Source organism: Aspergillus lentulus (assembly GCF_001445615.1).
Source record: "Aspergillus lentulus DNA, contig: Alt04, strain: IFM 54703, whole genome shotgun sequence".
NCBI classification, from domain to species: Eukaryota; Fungi; Ascomycota; class Eurotiomycetes; order Eurotiales; family Aspergillaceae; genus Aspergillus; species Aspergillus lentulus.
In genome coordinates, this window is record NW_028322122.1 from 1,729,143 (window position 1) to 1,748,637 (window position 19,495).

Below are 19,495 nucleotides of genomic sequence, written 5' to 3' on the forward strand. Positions count from 1 at the left end.
TTGTCTATATGCAGGTAGATCGTCACATCAGAACATACGCCACTGTATCTTGTTAGCTTAAAGTGTGCATAGTTTGATAGAACGCATACCAATCAAAGCGGATATACTGAGGATATAGCCCGGACGACTGGCTATTCCGCTGTTCTCTACGGCTCTGCAAGGGTCAGTGATGCCTTCTCCTTGAAGAATAACGCACGTACTTTGCTACTGGCCACCCATCCTTGTACACGAGGTAACTCCAGCCCAAGTGTGCGTCCTGAGCATGTCAGTACTGTCATTGCTTGGTCGTAATCCTACTCACATCATCTTTGAGGCCCATTGTTGTATTCACTGTCGAGTCAGTACAACACACACAAAGTGAAGGAATTGACTCACGGTAGTGATAATACAGAATCTCAGGATGCTTCTCGTTCGCAGGCAACACACCAATTCCTCCAGGCGCATAAACAACACCATGGTTCGAGGCGTAGACAACCGTCCCACCGCCGTCAGTGAGGTTCGTGCCGTCTTTATCCTGAAAAGGCCCATTCACACTGGTCGACCTCCCCACACGGATCTCATACCTATCCAAATCAGCCAGCCTGACATAAAAGCCGCAGAGGCGCAACCCACTCTTGACCCATTGCCGGAAAATCCTTGGCATTCTGCCCGTCCCCAAACCGACAGCATTTCCCATGACTGGCCCACAGATAATAATACGGCTCCCGGAAACTCACCCACGACCCCTCTATCGGCTTGAACTTCTCCGCCGGCTCGTACGCAAGATTGATCGCGCGAGGGTGCTCCGCATCCTCAACCGAGAGCAGATCCCCAGCCAGGGGGACCTGGAAGATCCCGTGCCAGAAACTGCCATAGTTCAAATACGGCTTCCCTGTCGCATTGTCCACAATAAACGACGCGTCGATTGCATTCGACTCGTTGTAGGGGTAGATGTGCGACATGTTCCCGGACCCCGTGTTGATCAGCGCTCCGTGGTCCGTCCATTTCCCGCTGTCGAGGGAATCGGTGGTCGCGACGCCGATGGAGCTGTTGCGGCTGCCGTGGGTGCTGATCGTGTAGTAGCAGTAGAATGAGCCGTTGTGCTGGACCGTCGTCGGCGCCCAGGGTCGAGTCCGGTTCTGTTTCTCGATGATGCTGGGTCCGTCTAGGACTGTTCCGACCCTTGTCCAGGGCCCGTCGAGACTCGAGGCCTTGCTGATGGGGATGTGGACGCCTCCCATAAAGAGGTAGAAACTGTCGTTGTATTCGATGATGTTGGGGTCGTGGGTAATGACATTGCCCTGGTTGGGGAGGGGGTACTTATCCGTATTGGAGAAGAGCGTTGATTTTTCTTTGGACGATAAGGATGGCGATCCGACTACTGCTTGGTGGAAGAGTAAGGAGGCATGTAGCAGGAGCCGTATTCGAAACATTGCGTCGTCACGTTCTCTCTTTTGTCGTGATAAGGATGTGACAAGTTTAAGGGAATTGACCACTAACGATCTCTTGACAATATGAGCAGTCAAAACACAGTGCTCATCGTGATCGAGTTAACGGAATGATACCATGTCACCGACGCCAAGACAGTGATGAGTTCTGATTGCACAAGTCATGAAATGGATGCCTAGAGAGTGTGTGATGATAGTATCTAGACTAGCCTGCAGCTAAGTTCAGAAGAAGAATAATAATACATCATGCTAAGACAGCAGTACTCCACACTAGTCGAGAGGAAACAGTTTAGTGCACGTTTCAGATCAAAAAAGAAGCTTGTTGAAATACAGTATTACTGGTAGGCTGATGCCCAACTGGATCACAGAATAACCCCCCGTGGATGGTGCCATTTTTCCCGATTGAGCTAAGAGCCGGTTCCCCACCGGAGCATCAGGGGCGAGAGCCAATGTTCATTGTGAGAATGGGCCCTGAAAGTAAGGTACCTAAACTCTATGATGTACGCCGTACGGAGCATCCGATTGGAAGGGTGCCTTACAGACATGGCACCTACCTTCAGCATTCAAATACATACATGGTCATAGTCAAACAACATTCTACCTACTATGCTTGTTACTTTGAGTACCTGAGAATATCGAATGTTCCTATTTAGGCCCTGGAAGCCAATACCGCCGACATTGATTACCTACGTTACTTTACATGTGAAGCACTTGTAGATCAGTGGGTGTCCAGGCTCCAGGCTCCAGCAAGCTGGTTAACTAGTTGCCGAGCTCAAGTCGATTTCTTCCCTGCCTTGATCATGCTTCTCCATCCTCGGGGAAATCGCTCCTTTCGTCAGTGATCATGTTATCATGCTACATTATGTACAGGAAAGAGGTGGCCCCGATCGGGATCAACCCCAGTGAGATCAGACACTCGTAGGCCAAGGGTGGACCACATCCCCAAACCCACTATGACGGAGAACGCGATCATATCCCGGCCCGCAAACACTCGTATATCGTATACATAGAAAATTAACAATAATACATCGCGAATCGTTACCGGTTCCAGCCCATATCATTTTGACGTCATTCTCCCAGAGTGATTCCCGTCAAGTCAGCCCAGTCGAAGACCTCCAGGAAGGGGTCGATCTCTCCATAAGGCTAAATTCCACGCCATCAGAGATGCGAGTTAATTGGGATGGGTTCAGGTACTCACCACGATACCGAAGCCTGGCGATTGGAGAGCGCCGTTCGGGTCTGCGGCAAGAGGAGGAGCCATACCAGGGCCAGATGTCAAACTAGGGACCTGCCAGAGAAGGCGTGTGTGTCAGCGGAGTGGACGAAAGCAAGTGGGAGGCGGCCAGTTAATAACCTGGTCTGTTCCGAAGCAGCCCTGCCCTCGATCGCCCAAGTGCGCGCAATTAGCATGCCGCGAAAAGAGGGTTTGCGCAAAATATATCACCCGGTCGACAACCTCTTGTTTATAGACATTCGCCTGTGCCGGCCACAATTTCGCCTTGACCAGTGCCAGGAGCGTCGACATGAAGAAGTACTCCTTTGCGCCCTTGACCACAAGAAGAAGCCGCGTCTCAACAGAAGCTAAAACCATCTCGAGCAACGAGACGAGGGATTCGGGAAGCCCCGGTAGTGTGTGAGGGAGGAAGGTAGGAAAAGATGCTGCGAGTAAATGTTAGTAATGGCGTCGAGCCAACTCCTTGAAATTCGCAAATGACGGGTCACTCACCGTGGGTGCTACTCCCCGCGTGCAATATCTGACATATTGTACAGAATGCCTGCATGGTCCACTCCCCAAAATTACAGAGAGACAATTGTTTCGACGTTTCATGAAGGCGCTTTTGGTTGGAAAGGATGAGGGTGGCAACCTCTAGGCGTGATCGGGCAGAGGGTGCAAAGAGTGGCTCCCGTGGGGCTTCGATTGCGAAGGGGGTATGAACGGAGAGAAGACTGTGAGCGATTTTCGTTTCCAGGAGCGATTTGAGTAGAGTGACTTTGTTCTTGCTCTGATAGTCGTCATTCTCTGCAGTCGGCCAAGCCGGGATCTTCTGAAGATATCTCCCGAGCTCCCAGTCCAGACGTTGAATCTCCTCGTAGCGGCAACTGATCCGAGGAGAATGCATCAGAGCGCACGCTTTGAGGCGCAATGGGAGTGATTGTGTTAGGACTGCTTGGAAGGACGAATCGGTTATTTCATGGAGCGGTCTCTCTCCGGGAAGCTCTGTACTGGTCTCCTGAATTTCATTGTCGTTGATGTTCGAGGCCGGAGCTGTATCATAGTCCGATTCTTGAATCGAGGGGGGCATTCCCCGTTCAAGGGCAACCTGAAGGTCGAGTTCGACAATGGTCGTCCAGATTCGTCTGCGCATCTCCTTATTAAAGACGGAGATCTCGGTGTACCGGCTAGGATCGCGGTGATATCCAGCTATCATGGCCTGTTTAACCAGCGTTCCCGTAGCAAGCCAGGCGTGGCTCCGTTTCATCCCGAAACTATTTTGGGCAATGATCAGGAGGATCTGTATTCGGAGGGCCGTAATCTCTGGCCGTTTGATATGTGCGTTATCCAGCCACTTTTCGACGTGCAGAACCCACTCGACCGGAGTATAGCACTTGAGGTTAGCTTCGTTCTTCAGCTGGAGAGTATCAAAATCTGCTAGATTCCAAGCGCAGGCAAGAACTAGGAGAAGTTGCACGATAAAGCCAGTTGATACCAAATCGGGATTGTCCTTCTGCGCCCAGAACTCGTCCAGCTCCTTGAGAAAGGACGGAACGTGAAGGATGCGATGCGTGGACTCGATACAGGTCAGATACAAGACTACTAGTTCGTCAACTGTTCGACGGGAGGGTAGCATGTCGATGAGCGACTTTGTGTCGGGCACTGGGAACGACTCATTCAGCGGCTTTCTTTTCCACAGACCCCGCTTTACCCTTTCCAGGTCGAAGCGCAGTTGTGTAAGGTTCGGGCTCGACAGTCGCACCTCCTCCGCAAATGATCTGATATCTGGGAACTGCTACAGCATTAACGAGCAAGAAACTCAACGGCATATGGCAGGAACTTACCTGCGCGATCAAGTTGGCAAGTATGCCTGACCCATTGAACCGAGTTTTGGTCTCCTTACCTCGCATCATTATACGCGGCAGGATATCTAGCTGCTGCGAAGGAGATGCAAGCTCGTCGTCATCTTCCAACGGCTGTGGCTGTGCCTCGTGCCGACCCTCAGGAGCATGCCGGGGCCGCTGAAGCACTTCAGTGTTCACATATGGTTCTTGGTTGACACCCGCCTTAGGAGCCCCGAGAACGGTCTCCAGAAAGCTTCGTTTCTCTTCTCCATGACGGCCATGCGGTGTAGATGGCAGCGGTGGTTGAGGCCGAGGCGGCAGACTGCTTATCCCCGAGTCCGGGGTAGTGAGTGCGGGCGCCCGATCGACTCGGGGCATCTGAGCCAGTACTGTGGAACCTCGGTCGGAGAAGACGGGCGATGCAACTGTATTAGGTTGCTGCCACAGAAAGCCATCCTCATAGGTGCATTTGGTAGGGGTTTTGCTCTTCAGACATCGGCCGCATGTGGGATATTCACGATCGCACCGGAGCTTTCTGCTGCGACACTGCGTGCAGGCCATAGTGCGTCTGCGTCTCTTGCGCACGCGTTGCTCTGGTGGTTGGGGCTGCTCCAGGTCTGGAGGCCCCATTTTCTGCTGGATTTCTGTCATGATCGATAATACATTATCGTCATTATTATGTTGAAACCGACGACTTCCAACGATGCTTCATTCTCCTTTGTCATTCTTTTTCCTTTTTTTTCCCTTTCTCGAAACTTACCAGTAAGCGGGCGCAGGCTCGGGGCTTTTCATAGGGAACAAGCGGAAACGGTTCAGCAGCTTACGTGTGTGGCCCACCGGGCTTCTTAACCGAATCGGGCAATCCCCTCCGCAAAGGTCTCACTTGTTTGACGTATTAGGAAAGGAGTGAGGCCTTTTAAGGGTCTCGGGCACCAGATCGTCCTCGGCCGTCTTACTCGATCCGCTCAACTTCGACTCTATCACTGGTGTCACTGGAGGTCTGGAGTCTAGTCTAAGTCTATCTACCTTAGATAAGGGGGGTGCGTCTCTTTTTAAACATCGACAAATAAATAACGCCGGAAATCCACCTTAATCAACCACGGAGCGCTACTGTCTCGCGTTGTCCTTACGGCAATCATACCATACATGGAGCTACCTTAAGTTATTTCAGCCCGTGTATAGCCCTATGTCACTATACTCACTCCAGTAATCTCGTTGCCTAAGGGCCTCATATTCAAACAGGGATGATTTCTAAGCTTAGAGTCAGCAAGGCGTACTCCGTAGTCTGCCGAATTTTGACAACAAGGCTACGATCTACGAGCGAGTCAGATTGCAAGCCTGACAGCAAGCCTTTTCCGCCAGCCCTAGTCCCCCGGGCCTTCCGTGTTGTGATGCGTAGGAACGCCGAAGCTGAAGGATCGCTCGGCCGTGGCTGACGTGAAAGACACCCTGGTTATTTCCTCGTCTGTTATTCCAGTTTTCATTTACATTAGTAAGGCTAAGGGTTCTTAATCACTCTATCATCCAATCACCAACTCGTCAATCCTCGAAGTCGATCAAACCCTCCTCTAAGCTGACTCTCCGGATGTACCACTTTGCCCTGCAAAAGGGTGTATTTCACAATACCCTCGCAATGTTCCGGCCTGACCCGCGCTAACCAGATCATCTGCTGCTCCTTCTTGCGATAGATCATGACATTGGCTGCGAATTTATGACCACCGACATGTGAGACGAAGAATATCCCGACGCCCCCGGGGCGCTCATCATGTGCATCGCGATATAGGTCAAGAGGACGCAGATGTCTTTCAAGCTCTTTCTTGATCAACGGCGCTGTGATTCCACAACGGGCATCTCGCCTCTTATGTGAGCACAAGAGCACGACGTAATCATACTCGCACGGTCGTGACATAAGTGCAGAATCCGACTGTGAGGTTGCAGTGTTCTGCGGTGTGTCGATGTAGCGGTCGACCAGCTCTCGCACATCCTCGGGCTTCACGCAGTCCACAAACGTGAATGAAGGTAGAATCAGCACGGTATTTCCCTTATTGTCCTTCTCGGTCTCTAGATCCTCCGGCGAGCGGAGATTTGACGCAGATATCATCATTCGCTGGATCTGTCAGAAGACCATACGTAAAGCCCTGGGGAGAACGTACACCTTGTCGCGGCTTGACAGAGTCCAATGCTTCCATTAAGCTGCCCTTTTCTTGCGTCACTCTTTCGACCCAGTCTGACTTTCCCGTAGCCACCAGCACGTGTGTATCGAATCGTTTGATGTGTCCGTAGAGCGGCGTCAAGCTTTCGATTTTCACCTTGGAAGGATATTCGACCGTGCAATCGGCGCAATCTTGCTTGCAGTCTGGTCCATCCTCTTTTGGATCAACAATCGGGAAGATGTACTCTGTGTTGCGCTGACCAAATGACAAGAGTGCTCGTAACATCGTGGTCGGGATCTGCGATCGCGACAGGGATCCTCCGTAAATGTTTGTGATCAACGAAATAGCGAGGAGCTTATCTGATGGCCATAAAATAAAGCTGAAGAACACATGCGACAATGGTCAAGGACGGTCTGATTACCACTCCTACTATAAATACTTATTCAATGTGTCAACTCCGAACTGCATAAGACCGAGAATCCCGAGCTGGCGTTATCCCCGAACGTTGCTGCCTCAAAAGACCAGTCCGGAGCCCGAATATGCCCATCAGACTGGAGATGCCCAATCGCCTGTCTTACTACTCGTCATGGTGCATTTTGACACCATATAAACTCATGTCGCATGTAGTTCATTGTCTCTGCGGAATACATGGCGATTCGATAGGCTGACTGCGCTGTGACTGAGCAGTTTTCAATACAGCTATCTCTGCTTCATTATTTGCTAATTCACATCTCAGTCTGCACCAGGTATGCAGCCACAAAGGCACAGTCAAATAAAGCAAATCCTTCCCAAATTCTGCTTTACCTCAATTGTGTCCAGAAACGCACGAGGATAACCCTCAAAAACCGCCCTGTGCCCTATAATTTCCCGTTGAGGCTGTCATGTGACTGCTCGGTGGTAGTAACGCGCTACGTCACCCGCGCTGTCAAACCCGCGTTAATTGATTCGCGACCGCGTCAAGGGGCGGTCGATTTGTCGCTAAGAAGGAATATGACTGAATAGCTAATGTCTATCCTAGATATTCATCTCTGCGATAGATCTCAAATCAATTGAGCTCGACATGCAAAATGGCAAGTGCCGCCATCTCTGAGATCGGGACTCAGTCTGCCCATCTGCGCGCGGAACTGAAAGAGTGGGAGAGGGCCTTTGCAGCGCAAAATGGTGGGAGGAAAGCAGGGCGGAATGATATCAAGAAGGTTCCTGAGATCGGTATTTTCACCTTCAGCTAACTAGATTCATTACTCTTGCGCGGAGACCACTGACACTGCACCATCAACAGCCGCCAAATACAAAGAGTACTCTCGACTGAAAGCACTCGAATCGTCCTCGGGAAACCCAGACGACCCAAAGTCTGTCCAGTTAGAAGAACGACCCAAGAAACGCAAACACACATCTAAGGACGGCCCGGATACTGTTCAGAATGCATCTACGCCACGAAAAACCGCTAAGGGTGCTTTCGAGACGCCGTCTAAGAATCGAATCTCGAATTCGCATCCTTCCCAGGTCGATCCCTATATCTCGCCTACGGCATTGCGTAGACTCTTCAGTCCATCAACACACCGTACACCGCTAAAAACAGCCATCGGTCCTACCCCTCAACGCGACGGAAAGGCTCTAGGTCTTTTCGACCTTTTGTCAGAATCTGGCGGAAGCACAGCAACGCCCTCGGCAGATCGCGTGGCAAGCGTGCGCACCGCAAATGTGCAGACCCCGTCGAAGCGAAAAACTATGGACACGATCATGGAAGAAGACGAAGAGGGAGAAGAGGAGAGCCCAAGAGCCGGTCGCACCCCCGCATCGTCCGGGAAGAAGTGGATGCTGTCAGCGCTATTTGCAACCCCGACCACGCTGCGCTATTCCGCAATGGTTGAGGATCACAACCATATTAGCGAAAGAAACCAGGGCTCCCAGACCAATCCCGAGGGCACCACCAACGATGTGAACGGGTCCGAGACACCGTCTTTCCTGCGACGGTCAAACTCAGCGCGATACGCCGCCTCTCACTCCGCCAACCCCAACGGCCTGAGCCCGATCGCCGTGCGCAAACCGCCCCAATTTGTCGGAAAGGGTCTCTCGGCGCTCGTGCAAGGACTACGCGACATGGAAGAGGAACGCCTGGAAGACGAATTGGACGTCCTCCGCGAGATCGAGGCGGAGCAGGCAGCACTGAACGTCGAAGTCGCCGATAGCCAGGCACCCGCTGAGAACATCGGCCGGCCCTGGAAAAAGAAAGGGCAGAAACGTACGACGCGCAGGGTGCGCATGAAACCAGTCATCTCGAAGCCAGCCTCAAAGCCGCAGGGCTCGATGTCGGACGATGAAAGCGAACAGCAGGCTGCTGATGAGGATGCCGGTGAGCTGGCAGCAGTCCCCGAGACACAACACCCGAGGACGCTCGACGCAGCCTTTGGTGAAAATCAAGAGGACGAGTTCGACGATGAAGATGATCAAGTCTCGCTTCACACCATGTCGGAGCCAGACCTTGATTCCGATCCTGACTATGGGGAGGATATCAAACCTGTTACTAAGAGCAAGAGCTTCTCGGAGAAGATGAAAGAAGCTATCGGGTCTGTCCAGCCGCAGTCAGCAGAACGTCCGGCGAAACCCACCCAGCCGGTGGTGGAAGAAGAGGAGACCAAGAAGGTTCGCGCGCGCAAGGTGAACCCCGAGGCGCACGCAAACTACCGCTCTTTGAAGATTCGAAACAAGAACAGTAAAGGACGGGGCGTTGGACGCTTTCGCAGGAGGTAGGCGGGCGGAGAATCGACCGCGCAAGGTCTACATCTACTGTACTCACGAGGAATGACTACAACACATACAGCATTAAAGATACCACATGGCCATATATGCATTAGTCTATATTTTACAGCGTTATTCTATCTGACATGCCTCATTACCGGAACATAAGTGATCTTCGAGCGCTTCCGCTTATTAGTCAGGAATATATCTGTCCCGTGCATATTGTAGCCGTCTCGCTTGCGCCAAGGCATCTCTCGATCTGCCTTGAGGTTGGTACCCCCGGGGACGATGCGGTTTGGATACTCTCCCGCGGAATGACCGTTGTGCGCCTCGGTAGACTGGAGTCGCTGTCCGATCAGAGGCCTCGAATTCTCCCCCAGCTGGCCGAGCCAGAGGGCCACCAGGAGAACTATCCTCGTACTGAACATGGCGATCCCAATCCTCCAGAGACGAGTAAGGGCTCCGCAGCCAGGCCTGCAGCTCATGCAAGAACAATCGCGCATTGTCTCTTCCTAGGAAATCGCGCAAGAGCTCTTCCGCCTGCCCCGCACTGCCCTTGATATCAACAGTGCGGAGAATCGCAATAACGTACTCGAGTAGGAACTCGGCATTATTCCCTCGTCGGCTCTCAAGGCGCTGCTGACCAGGCCTCGCCACCCGACTAGGGCCTGGTTCAGCCTCCCCTTCCGGATTCAAGAAAGTAAACACCCTGAGCTCGCGCCGTATCCATTTCCGTGCCCGAGAGACCAGCTCTTCGTCACGATTGAACGATTCTGGTGATAGTTCGCGGTACTGGGAGAGCCGGTTCGAGCCGACCCTTAGAGAGTAAAGCTGATGACGGTAAACATATTGCCGCCGTATTATGGGATCGTCCGGCTCCCGAGGTCGCGGGCTTTCTGCGGGGCGTCGTCGGTGGCGAGGACCACGGGGTAATCGCCCTCGGTGCTGAGGAGGTATCGAGACGGACGCATTGGCAGCGGATGGAGGAACCGGAGGTAGTTTGTAAAGCTTCGGTCCTTGGGGGTTCTCAAGCTCGTACTTGACAGTGTGAACATCACTCTTGCCTAGGAATGTCAGCTAACGTGAACCGAAATCGAGGGTTGATTGGAGAGGTAGAGAGGCATACATAACGGACAGCTGCGGCGCTGCTCCAGCCAGCTCACGATACATAAAAAATCGAAATTCGCATGTGCGCAAGGCACCGTGACAGCTGGTTCTGTGACTGCTTCCAGGCAGATGACGCATGGGTTAGCCACATCGTCACCATTGTCCTCTTGCGCTACTTCTTGGAGCGTCTTCTGCAGGATCTCCTGTCGCACGTCGACATCTCCAGACATCAGACATCAGACTGATTCTCAAATCAAGGGAATCGATCTGTGGCAGTTTTGGTGAAATGAATGTCATCGGCGAAGAGAGAGAGCCGCTCGGTTGATACTATTACTGCGGGCGGAAGTCACGTTTGTGGCGGGAAAAACCAAAACCTGCGGCGAGTCAACATCCTTGAGATTCACCAACGCAACTCGCAACGCTGGAACCATGGTGAAAAAATGATGAGATCTGCCAAATCTGCCATCGCTGAAAATTACTTTGCTTCTCTTAGCTCTGCCGCAAGTATGGCACGAGGGAAAGCCAATGGAAATGGCTTCTTGAACCATGCGAATGGCAATCAACTTATCTCACGTACCATAACAGGGTTGAAGCGCTGGTCCATCATCAACAGAGATCTACCAGGTGGGAGATTTGTTTTCACATAGACTAAATACTTTAAACTTCTTACTAACTCTCTCCATACGACAGCGGTATCGCAGGTAAGAGCTATTCATGTGTACGACTTCGACAACACCTGTGAGAGCTCCCGTTCGCAGTTGCCTCTGTATCTGGAAGCTCATATTGTGCAGTATTCCTGAGTCCCTTGCCGAATCCGCAACTTTGGAATGGCCCGACGATCGGATTTCTACAAAGTCTTGAAAGCTTCACAAACGGAGGATGGTGGCACGACCCTGCATTGCTCGCAGCTACAGGAGAAGGCATGGAAAAGGAGGAGCCGCGAGCTTGGGACGGCTGGTGGAATGAACAGATTGTGTGACTTGAAATGTCTAGGATGGTTTGGTATGGTTTGCTGACTGGCCGCAGGTACGGCTGGTCAAGCTGAGTATGGAGCAGAAGGACGCCCTCACAGTACTTCTGACGGGCCGAAGTGAGAATGGCTTCGCGGACCTTATTCGACGCATGGTGGACAGCAGAAAGCTGGAGTTTGACCTGATCTGTCTCAAGCCTGAAGTGGGACCGAACAGCGAACGCTTTTCAACCACCATGGAATTCAAGCAGACCTTCCTTCAAGACCTCGTTCTCACTTATGAACAGGCCGACGAGATTCGGGTCTATGAAGATCGAGTGAAACAGTAAGCCTCTCGTCAGACGCCAGTGCCTGACAGATCACTCATTCGTTGCTAGTGTCAAGGGCTTCCGAGACTTCTTCGAGGATTTGAACAGGTCGCTGCAGGTTGTGCCAGCACCGCGGAAGCCGATCAATGCGGAGGTGATTCAGGTCGCGGAAGGATGCACCTTCCTCTCCCCTGTAGTTGAAACTGCCGAGGTACAGCGTATGATCAATTCCCACAATAAGTCAATACGCGAAGCTACATCGAATGCGACCCGGTCGCCATATGGTCGTCTGCGCATCAAGCGCACCATTTTCTACACTGGATATCTCATATCTAACGCAGACTCGAATCGGTTGATCAGCCAACTACTGACCCCGCTTCTGCCCTCTGGGCTTGCTGAATCCAATGATCTGAAGTATATGGCTAACAGTATCCTCATTACCCCGCGCCCTGCCCCTCGATCTATTCTGAACAAGGTCGGCGGCATTGGCAAGAAGCTCACCTGGCAGGTCACTGGGACTGCCGTCTTTGAGAATAAGGTGTGGGCTGCTCGAGTAATCCCTGTTCCCGCGACGGAGAAGTACTACACAGAGAATCCACTGCCCGTGATAGTTCTAGCTGTGCGCAAAGGCGCTCGTCCTATTGATGCAGGCAAGATTCTGAACTGGCATCCTGTACCAGCAGAGAAAGCTTTGACTTTTGAAACTGTCGTCGGTGAGAAAGTTGTTTTGCGTGTGGAAGAAGAGAATCCCCATGAGGGCGAATGGGAGTCTCAGTTCTTGAACAAGAACCGCAAGAGACGCCATCAGCAAGAGCGCGATCAGGATATCCTCTATCCACAATCCAGTCAGAATGATGAGCCGCTATCCCAGACGAAGCCACAGCCATACTATAATTCCCGGTATGGAGGGAACAGCCGCCATCATGATGATGGACCACGTCGTGGTGGCTCTCACCGCGGTGGTCGCGGCCGGGGAGGAGCGAACCGTGGTAAGGGCCACTCAAGTCGAGGAGGCACGCGTGGTCGAGGCCGTGGGCGCGATGGCGGTCCTGCTGCCTATCGATCCTTGGATGACCACGCTGGATATGATGGCGGTTACGAAGACAAGCCTGGACCGGGCGGCGCTGGACCTGTCATGAACTACTAATACTGAGCTGGCGATTAGGGTTTATTTCCTTGGGAATTGCTGCATCTCATTTGTCATTGATAATATCCATTGTTCCTATGGTCTATCTGGGCGTCGGAGTCTTATCTGGGGTGTGAAAGGATGCCTTTCAATTGATTGATTCAGCATGACCGGCTTTTATACTCGCCCTTTTGACATTTATTGAGAATTTTTAGTATCTGGTTTCTGGGTCAAAATGCACCCAGCGGACATTATGTTGCAGATCGCCAGTCATGCCATTTCTCATATTCTCTTGCAATTAGCAACTAGGTATCTGGAAGTGATACAGGTGTAGTCCTGATTCATATGGAACTTCTCTCCCTCTACCTGTTACATCCTACTGTCTCCCATGTTTCCGTCCGTCGGTTCAGCTTGTCAGTGGCAGCCATCCAGAATGATTGAAATACTCAATTGAAGACCGCTGCAGGAGGCAGAATGCAGAAACAACCAAGCGTCAGTCCATCAGATCATCGGATATTTTTGCCTGAACAGTCTAGATGGACAACTTCGTGAAGATCTACCTAGTACCTGTCTGAAAAAGCTAAAACCTCCGAGTCATTTAAGAAGGATCGAAAGGGGATCGAAGCTCCACTACCGTCTCCATGTCTATCCAGACTAATACTCTCCGCCCTCCATTAAGATCTATCTATCTATCCTCTACAACACATTCCTCAGATGGTCAGACCTTCTCAATGCACAAACATCCTCGCGCACATTCGGTCCCTGGAATCTAGACCTTTCCTGTCCGTCCAACCTCAACTCGCTGCAGTTCCCCCCTCTTGCGGATTCCACTATATTAGCGCCATTTGGCTAATTAGACCCCTCTTGGCTGTTAGCCAGACCCAATCTAGGGAAATGAGTTCATCTCGTTAAGCAACGAGTGTAACCGCAAACTTTGGCAAAAATCTCAGGCCGCACTGGCGCCGTACTCGAACTGGTTGATTCTCCATTAGTCGGCTGTACTGCCGAATCGGAATGTCTGGTGACTCCCTTTCGAGGGTCGAGATGAGTTCTCGGCTAAAGTTGGACTCCCACGATGGGTAGGAGGCAAATACGATCTAATTTATCAATGCGCTTGGCTTTAATACAGGGCCTTCGCCTTGGGGGCTTATTCTCGTCGATTTTAGCCCCAGACGGCCTAAGCAGCATGCTTCCGGACCGAAGTCCCTTTTTTTACCGGCTGATCTCCGTCTCAAGGTGACTCCACGGGTTTGTGGGGGATTCCCCTGGTTCTCATTGCAATTATTCAGGATCCGCGGGGACTTCAAATAAAGGCGTCCCCATAACTCTTGCGGAGAGGACTTCTGATGAAGGGTCACTTGTGAGGTGTCACTTCGCTGCCGAGCAATACTTCTTGCGAGCAGGCAGGAACTGTCGATCAGACGCCTTTCCTATTGCTTCGATACAAGGTGATGGTATGAGAATTCATCAGTCAGCATGATAACAATGATGATGCGTTCTTTCATCCTTGGGAGTATTGTCCCTCCTGTGCTCGGACTCGTTGCGCAGCATGTTTCTGTGGCCAACGAGAAGACTTCTCTCACGCTCCTCTATCAGAACGATCTGAATGCATCGGACGCCTCCAACCACATCGGTGCGATCCTACTTGACCCAATGCTCCAGCAAGATGTGCGTGAGGCATGTCAGGAATTCGGAGAGACGCTGGTCTCCCAGACAAGCCTTCAAGACCACAAAGAGGATTTCAAGCATCTCTTTTCATGGCTTGCACACACAGGACAAACAAAACCGGACGCACACTTTTATATTCGTGAAGGCGTGCTTTCTGTTCCTAAAGACTCGGATGATTTCGCTGTCTCCAACTTTCCGCGGCGAAATGCAAGGCTTCCCGTTTTGTGCACCCAGACAGGCAACGATTCCGTGATTGAGGACACAGCCAATCGTCCAAAGCAGCTGCGAGTAATGTCCGAAGGCAACTCGTATATCGGGTTCCGCGATCAAAAGTCGTTTCGCTTCTTAGGTATTCCATATGCCGACCCTCCTCGGCGCTTCAAGCACGCAACACTCTATTCGCACAGAGACAAGACTATCCGCGCGACCAACTACGGTTCCGCATGTGCTCAGGGCAGTGGCGGCAGTGAAGACTGTCTGTACCTAAACATCCAAACTCCATACATACCCAAGAAGGGATCGCGAGAGGGCCTGAAGCCTGTCATGTTCTGGATTCATGGCGGCGGCTTTACTGGAGGAACAGGCGTGGATCCGCTTACAGATGGAGGGAATCTGGCATCACGCGAGGACCTCGTGGTTGTCACATTCAACTATCGGCTGTCAACCCTGGGATTTCTAGCTATTCCTGGCACTGATATTACCGGAAACTATGGCATCTCAGACCAGGTCCTCGCCCTTGAGGTACTATTCCCACTTCTCCCTATAGATGTCCCCAAGACTAACAGTCACAGTGGACAATTAAGAATATCGCGCAATTTGGAGGTGATCCAAAGAAGATTACCATCATCGGTGAATCTGCCGGCGCTGGCTCGGTCAGAGTGCTACTAGGGTCTCCTCCTGCTTCGGGAAAGTTCCAAGGCGCCATTGCCATGTCGAACCTAGGTGGCGGTGCTGGACTCGGACTAGAGAGCGACTATGCAACGACATACAGTTCGTATCTCACAGTTGACGAGTCCTATAAGCTTGCGGGTCCGCAAATCTTCTCCGAAGCAGGCTGCAACAGCGGCAGTTTGGAACATAGGATCTCCTGCCTAAGGCGTGTTCCTGCGTCAACCCTCGTTGGATTGCAGACCGTTGCGCGTTATGTCGTTCAAGACGGCCATTATGTGACGACAAAGGAGCTTGATCTACTTCGGAAAGAGGTCACCACTTCCAATGTGCCGGTCATGTTCGGCATCGTCGCCGACGACGGCGCTTCTTTCAGCACGTACCCTAAAACACCTGTCAGTTCCGAGCTTGAGGGCATCCAAGCAGCCCTAGGTATTAGTAAGAAATACGCCCAGTCCGTCATCGACTCGGGCCTATTCCCATACCACGACACAGGCAATGTGACTCTGGACTCTTTCAACGTCTCTCAACGGGTAGCGACAGACTTGCAATTCCGCTGTATCGATCAGGCAACTGTATTTGCTGGTGTTACCTCTGGAGTGTTTCAACCTTCATACTTCTATCAGATACAGAGGACAACCGGCGGCTACGACCCTAACAATCTCGGCGGCCCTCCCGCAACGCCGGAGTTTCCAAACGGCGACCCGGAGCTGCCCTACTTCCGTCTTCACGGCGCAGATCTGCCCTGGATCTTTGGAACGCTAACCACCCTGCGCGAACCCCTCGATCTATTTTCCATGCAGCTCGTCTCTGCCTACATTGCCGAGTTTGTTCGGTCTGGCCAACCGAATCCTGCGCCGGAGTACCTCCAGGCGCGCGGGTATAAGCAGACGCTAGACGCCGTCAACAATTTCGATCGATGGGAGCCGGTGTCTCATTCGGAGGGCCCATTGCAGCTCCTCGATTATCCTAGTGTGCGGGCTCCTTTCCAGGATTTGGCGCAGTGCGAATTCTTGGGTTACCCGATCACGTATTACTTCCGTTAACTTTGGCCGGTGGCCAAGTAATTTGACCAGATCCATTTGGGACGGTTACCGCTTTAACACACGCTAACAAAGTGACTCCGCCTAAAGTCAACGCAGGGAAAGCAACCGATCTAATACATTGACGGGGTCGGTGTCGACAACGCTTGCAAATGGCCGGACGACGAGGTCATAGCATTTATGCACATGACAAGGTTCCATCATATACATTATGGCACGAACGGTTCACCAGAACTAGATCAGCAGAGGTGCAGAAACTGCAATTCATCTAGGTCGTCACAAACCAGCACCCTGATGGAGATATGACATGGCTTGCCATTCTCTACTCGGGGTTAAGAAGTACTCAGAGATCAAGTACAAAATGAAGCTGATATTTAACACCTCTTTGTTGATACACCCTCAATATCATATCGTCCTTCTCCATGCGGAGTACATTCTGAGCGACAGGCAGCTCTGGTGTCGGACGCTGTATTCCTGGCAGAATTGCATCCTGCTGGGCTGCAAATCAATAATTCATATGTTGTATGTAGTACATGGATCAGGTCAGTTAGTTGTGCGTGGCAGGGTGGATGTGATGTTCCATCCCTTTTGTCTACATGATCCGCAAGACATGCAAATATGTGTATCACTTGGTAGCATAAATTCATCTATCATCTTGATTCATATGGTAATTGTTGAATCATTGTCGAACATTGACATGCAAGCACACAGATCTCCCAACCAGAAGAAGTCATCACCCTGTTATGTCCATTTCCCATCCGTGTCGAGTGATGATTCAAATACCGCACAAGTCAAGAAAGACCTCTTAAAAATCAAAGGGGGGTCATCTTTTATACATGATAAGAAATCAAAAAAAAATCCGTCACAAGTCATCTAACAAAGGCTGAATGTACACCTGCAAGTTCCAAGTGCCTGTGGAAGACAGCCTAATTCGTCCAGTAGACGTAACAGGAAGTCCCCTTCATGAATCTTGAGGTTCCTTTCCATACCCATTTCCCAATCCCAGTTGTCGTATTATTCGTGTGCCTTTCGTGAAAACATGACGATCAATTAAACATAGAACATGCGTCGTAAAAAACATCAACAATGCAAGAGTGCTGCGGATTGTGGCGCTTATTCTTCATCCGTCAACTGCTTTAGCAGTTTGATGCTCAGGATCATCACCAAGAGACCTATCGTTACGACCACTAAAAGGACGAAGCCGAACCAGCCAAGCACCATGGCAGACGTTCCAACTCCTGACTTGACGCTCCCGTTGCCCATGTCCTGCGCTATTGTCGTTGCAGCAACTGATGCTGTATGCTGCCATAGGACCGACACAAGCACAAAGACAGATGCGACGAAGATGAGCGCCAAGGCAGTTTGGGACACGGGACGCGAGGGAAATGGCTTGACCTCTCGTTCTGAGCCGGTGGAATCGATCTCTTCGTGCCAGCCGGGGAATGTGGCCAGGAGGATAAAGCAGAGAAAGGCTAGGATGACCGCAACGATACTGGACGAGTCAGCAATTGCCACACGGACAGACGGGGTTCAAAGGGCTTACAGCAAATAAGGGAACACGACTGCGTCCTTGAAGGTCGATGCCACCCAGATTAGATTCAATGGATCTTGGTCGACGGTTACAATCTCAGCCAATGCCGTGGCGTTTGAGTTGCAAATGTAGGCTCCGCCTTCTGGTTGAACGCAGATACCAAAATATCCCACGCGGACCTCCATTTCGGCACCACCAACAATATTTGCCGTCGCTGTCACCACGCCAGGGTCCACCTGCGCCTTGTCGAAGACTGGACTATAACGCTCATAGTATAAAGATATTAGAAAGATATCTGGTATTTGTGGTGATGATGATGAACATCCAGCCAGTAGTAAGGCTAGGACAAGTTAGCGACATTCCGCACGACATGTGGCAGACAGAGAACTCACAGAGAAGAATGATCGCCACAGCAATGATAATCATGAGCACATGATGATAACCAATCATTGGAATAAACCCTGATGCATAGTCAGTATACTCGAATACTAAGTAACTGGGAAGGGCACCACATACGGGCAAGCCCGGCGCCAAATCTGACAGCCATTGCGAGAGCAGATTCGGATCTCCCGTGCGCCTTTCCTTCACTCTGAGTAACTCACTTCTCGGACTCCCGAGAAGGAGTGCCTATAGCGCCGCTGCTGGTCACTATACGACGAGGACGGCGGTCACAAGACGTTTCTGAACCGGTCGAACTTGGTGGCAGGCAGGCTCACTTCGAGTACAGTCACTACTGTGTGCTGCCTGGTAGAGGATTTTGATCACTGAGATAAGATAAGATGTTCAAAAGAGTTGACAATGCTGTGACAACGTGGTATGGAATGTGGATGTTGTGGATCGAAGCTCGGATGGGTCACTCGAATAGTTCAATGCGATATAGTTGACGAACTTGACGGAGCTTTTCAAAGAATGCGGCTTCTTTCAAGGAATGATACCTGATTATTCATTCAAGATGGTCAGAATCTCAACTCAAGGCACTTTGTGATATCAGATTTGGCGAAGATAGGTATGTGCCGAAAGCAGGCAAGTATGAGAAAGGGTATAGTTAGAAGGAAAAATGGAGGGGAACGAGAGGGAAGGGAGCGTAGCTGGACAAATCCACAATTGCGGCCTAAACCTCCTTCTCTGCTTCTAATTTTTCACAACGAGGGACAGTTACAGCATCAGGGTCCTGACGATGACACAGATGATGATGATGCAGTGCTGTACCTGGTGGCTGGGAGACTGTCCCCATACAATGCAGGAGGCTGGGCCAACGCCTTTTGTTTACGCCGCCCGTTCCCCGGTAACCAGGCCCGACCGCCTGCGCTTTCAGGCAGCCCCGCTAGTGCCCATCCAGTCCAGATTGACCCACTCGCAACACTATGCCTCGATAGGTTTAGCGCCATGGCTTATCAGTAACATCATCGATCCAGCCTCGCGATTTTCAGGTGTCGAGAACTCCACTGCCAACAACAGACAGGCACAATAAGATTAAA

The 19,495-nt window shown here is 51.3% G+C and overlaps 7 protein-coding genes across 7 annotated transcripts; 3 read left to right on the plus strand and 4 right to left on the minus strand.

Annotated features, from left to right (window-relative positions):
• Positions 1–22: 22 nt before the first annotated feature.
• ALT_1849 (arabinan endo-1,5-alpha-L-arabinosidase) lies at positions 23–1,412 on the minus strand (the record flags this gene model as incomplete). The annotated part of the gene is made up of 6 exons (XM_033559307.2): positions 23–42; positions 90–154; positions 201–256; positions 302–330; positions 376–563; positions 613–1,412. The coding sequence occupies 6 exons, from the start codon at positions 1,410–1,412 to the stop codon at positions 23–25; spliced, it is 1,158 nt and encodes a 385-aa protein (XP_033415198.2).
• A 1,083-nt stretch (positions 1,413–2,495) lies between these two features.
• ALT_1850 (uncharacterized protein) lies at positions 2,496–6,922 on the minus strand (the record flags this gene model as incomplete). The annotated part of the gene is made up of 7 exons (XM_033559308.2): positions 2,496–2,570; positions 2,626–2,715; positions 2,782–3,086; positions 3,154–4,432; positions 4,485–5,120; positions 6,076–6,591; positions 6,638–6,922. The coding sequence occupies 7 exons, from the start codon at positions 6,920–6,922 to the stop codon at positions 2,496–2,498; spliced, it is 3,186 nt and encodes a 1,061-aa protein (XP_033415199.2).
• Positions 6,923–7,704: 782 nt separating this feature from the next.
• On the plus strand, positions 7,705–9,388 carry sld2 (the record flags this gene model as incomplete). The annotated part of the gene is made up of 2 exons (XM_033559310.2): positions 7,705–7,846; positions 7,917–9,388. The coding sequence occupies 2 exons, from the start codon at positions 7,705–7,707 to the stop codon at positions 9,386–9,388; spliced, it is 1,614 nt and encodes a 537-aa protein (XP_033415201.2).
• Positions 9,389–9,568: 180 nt separating this feature from the next.
• ALT_1852 (RING finger domain protein) lies at positions 9,569–10,713 on the minus strand (the record flags this gene model as incomplete). The annotated part of the gene is made up of 2 exons (XM_033559311.2): positions 9,569–10,440; positions 10,503–10,713. 2 exons carry the CDS (start codon positions 10,711–10,713, stop codon positions 9,569–9,571), a joined length of 1,083 nt encoding a protein of 360 aa, XP_033415202.1.
• Positions 10,714–10,923: 210 nt separating this feature from the next.
• ALT_1853 (rRNA 2'-O-methyltransferase fibrillarin-like protein) lies at positions 10,924–12,908 on the plus strand (the record flags this gene model as incomplete). The annotated part of the gene is made up of 5 exons (XM_033559312.1): positions 10,924–11,107; positions 11,174–11,221; positions 11,275–11,456; positions 11,510–11,778; positions 11,831–12,908. The coding sequence occupies 5 exons, from the start codon at positions 10,924–10,926 to the stop codon at positions 12,906–12,908; spliced, it is 1,761 nt and encodes a 586-aa protein (XP_033415203.1).
• Positions 12,909–14,363: 1,455 nt separating this feature from the next.
• On the plus strand, positions 14,364–16,489 carry ALT_1854 (putative carboxylesterase; the record flags this gene model as incomplete). Its single annotated transcript, XM_033559313.2, has 2 exons — positions 14,364–15,296; positions 15,347–16,489. 2 exons carry the CDS (start codon positions 14,364–14,366, stop codon positions 16,487–16,489), a joined length of 2,076 nt encoding a protein of 691 aa, XP_033415204.2.
• A 1,110-nt stretch (positions 16,490–17,599) lies between these two features.
• Positions 17,600–18,564, minus strand: ALT_1855 (Fig1 domain-containing protein; the record flags this gene model as incomplete). Its single annotated transcript, XM_033559314.1, has 4 exons — positions 17,600–17,978; positions 18,030–18,357; positions 18,410–18,478; positions 18,534–18,564. 4 exons carry the CDS (start codon positions 18,562–18,564, stop codon positions 17,600–17,602), a joined length of 807 nt encoding a protein of 268 aa, XP_033415205.1.
• Positions 18,565–19,495: the final 931 nt, after the last annotated feature.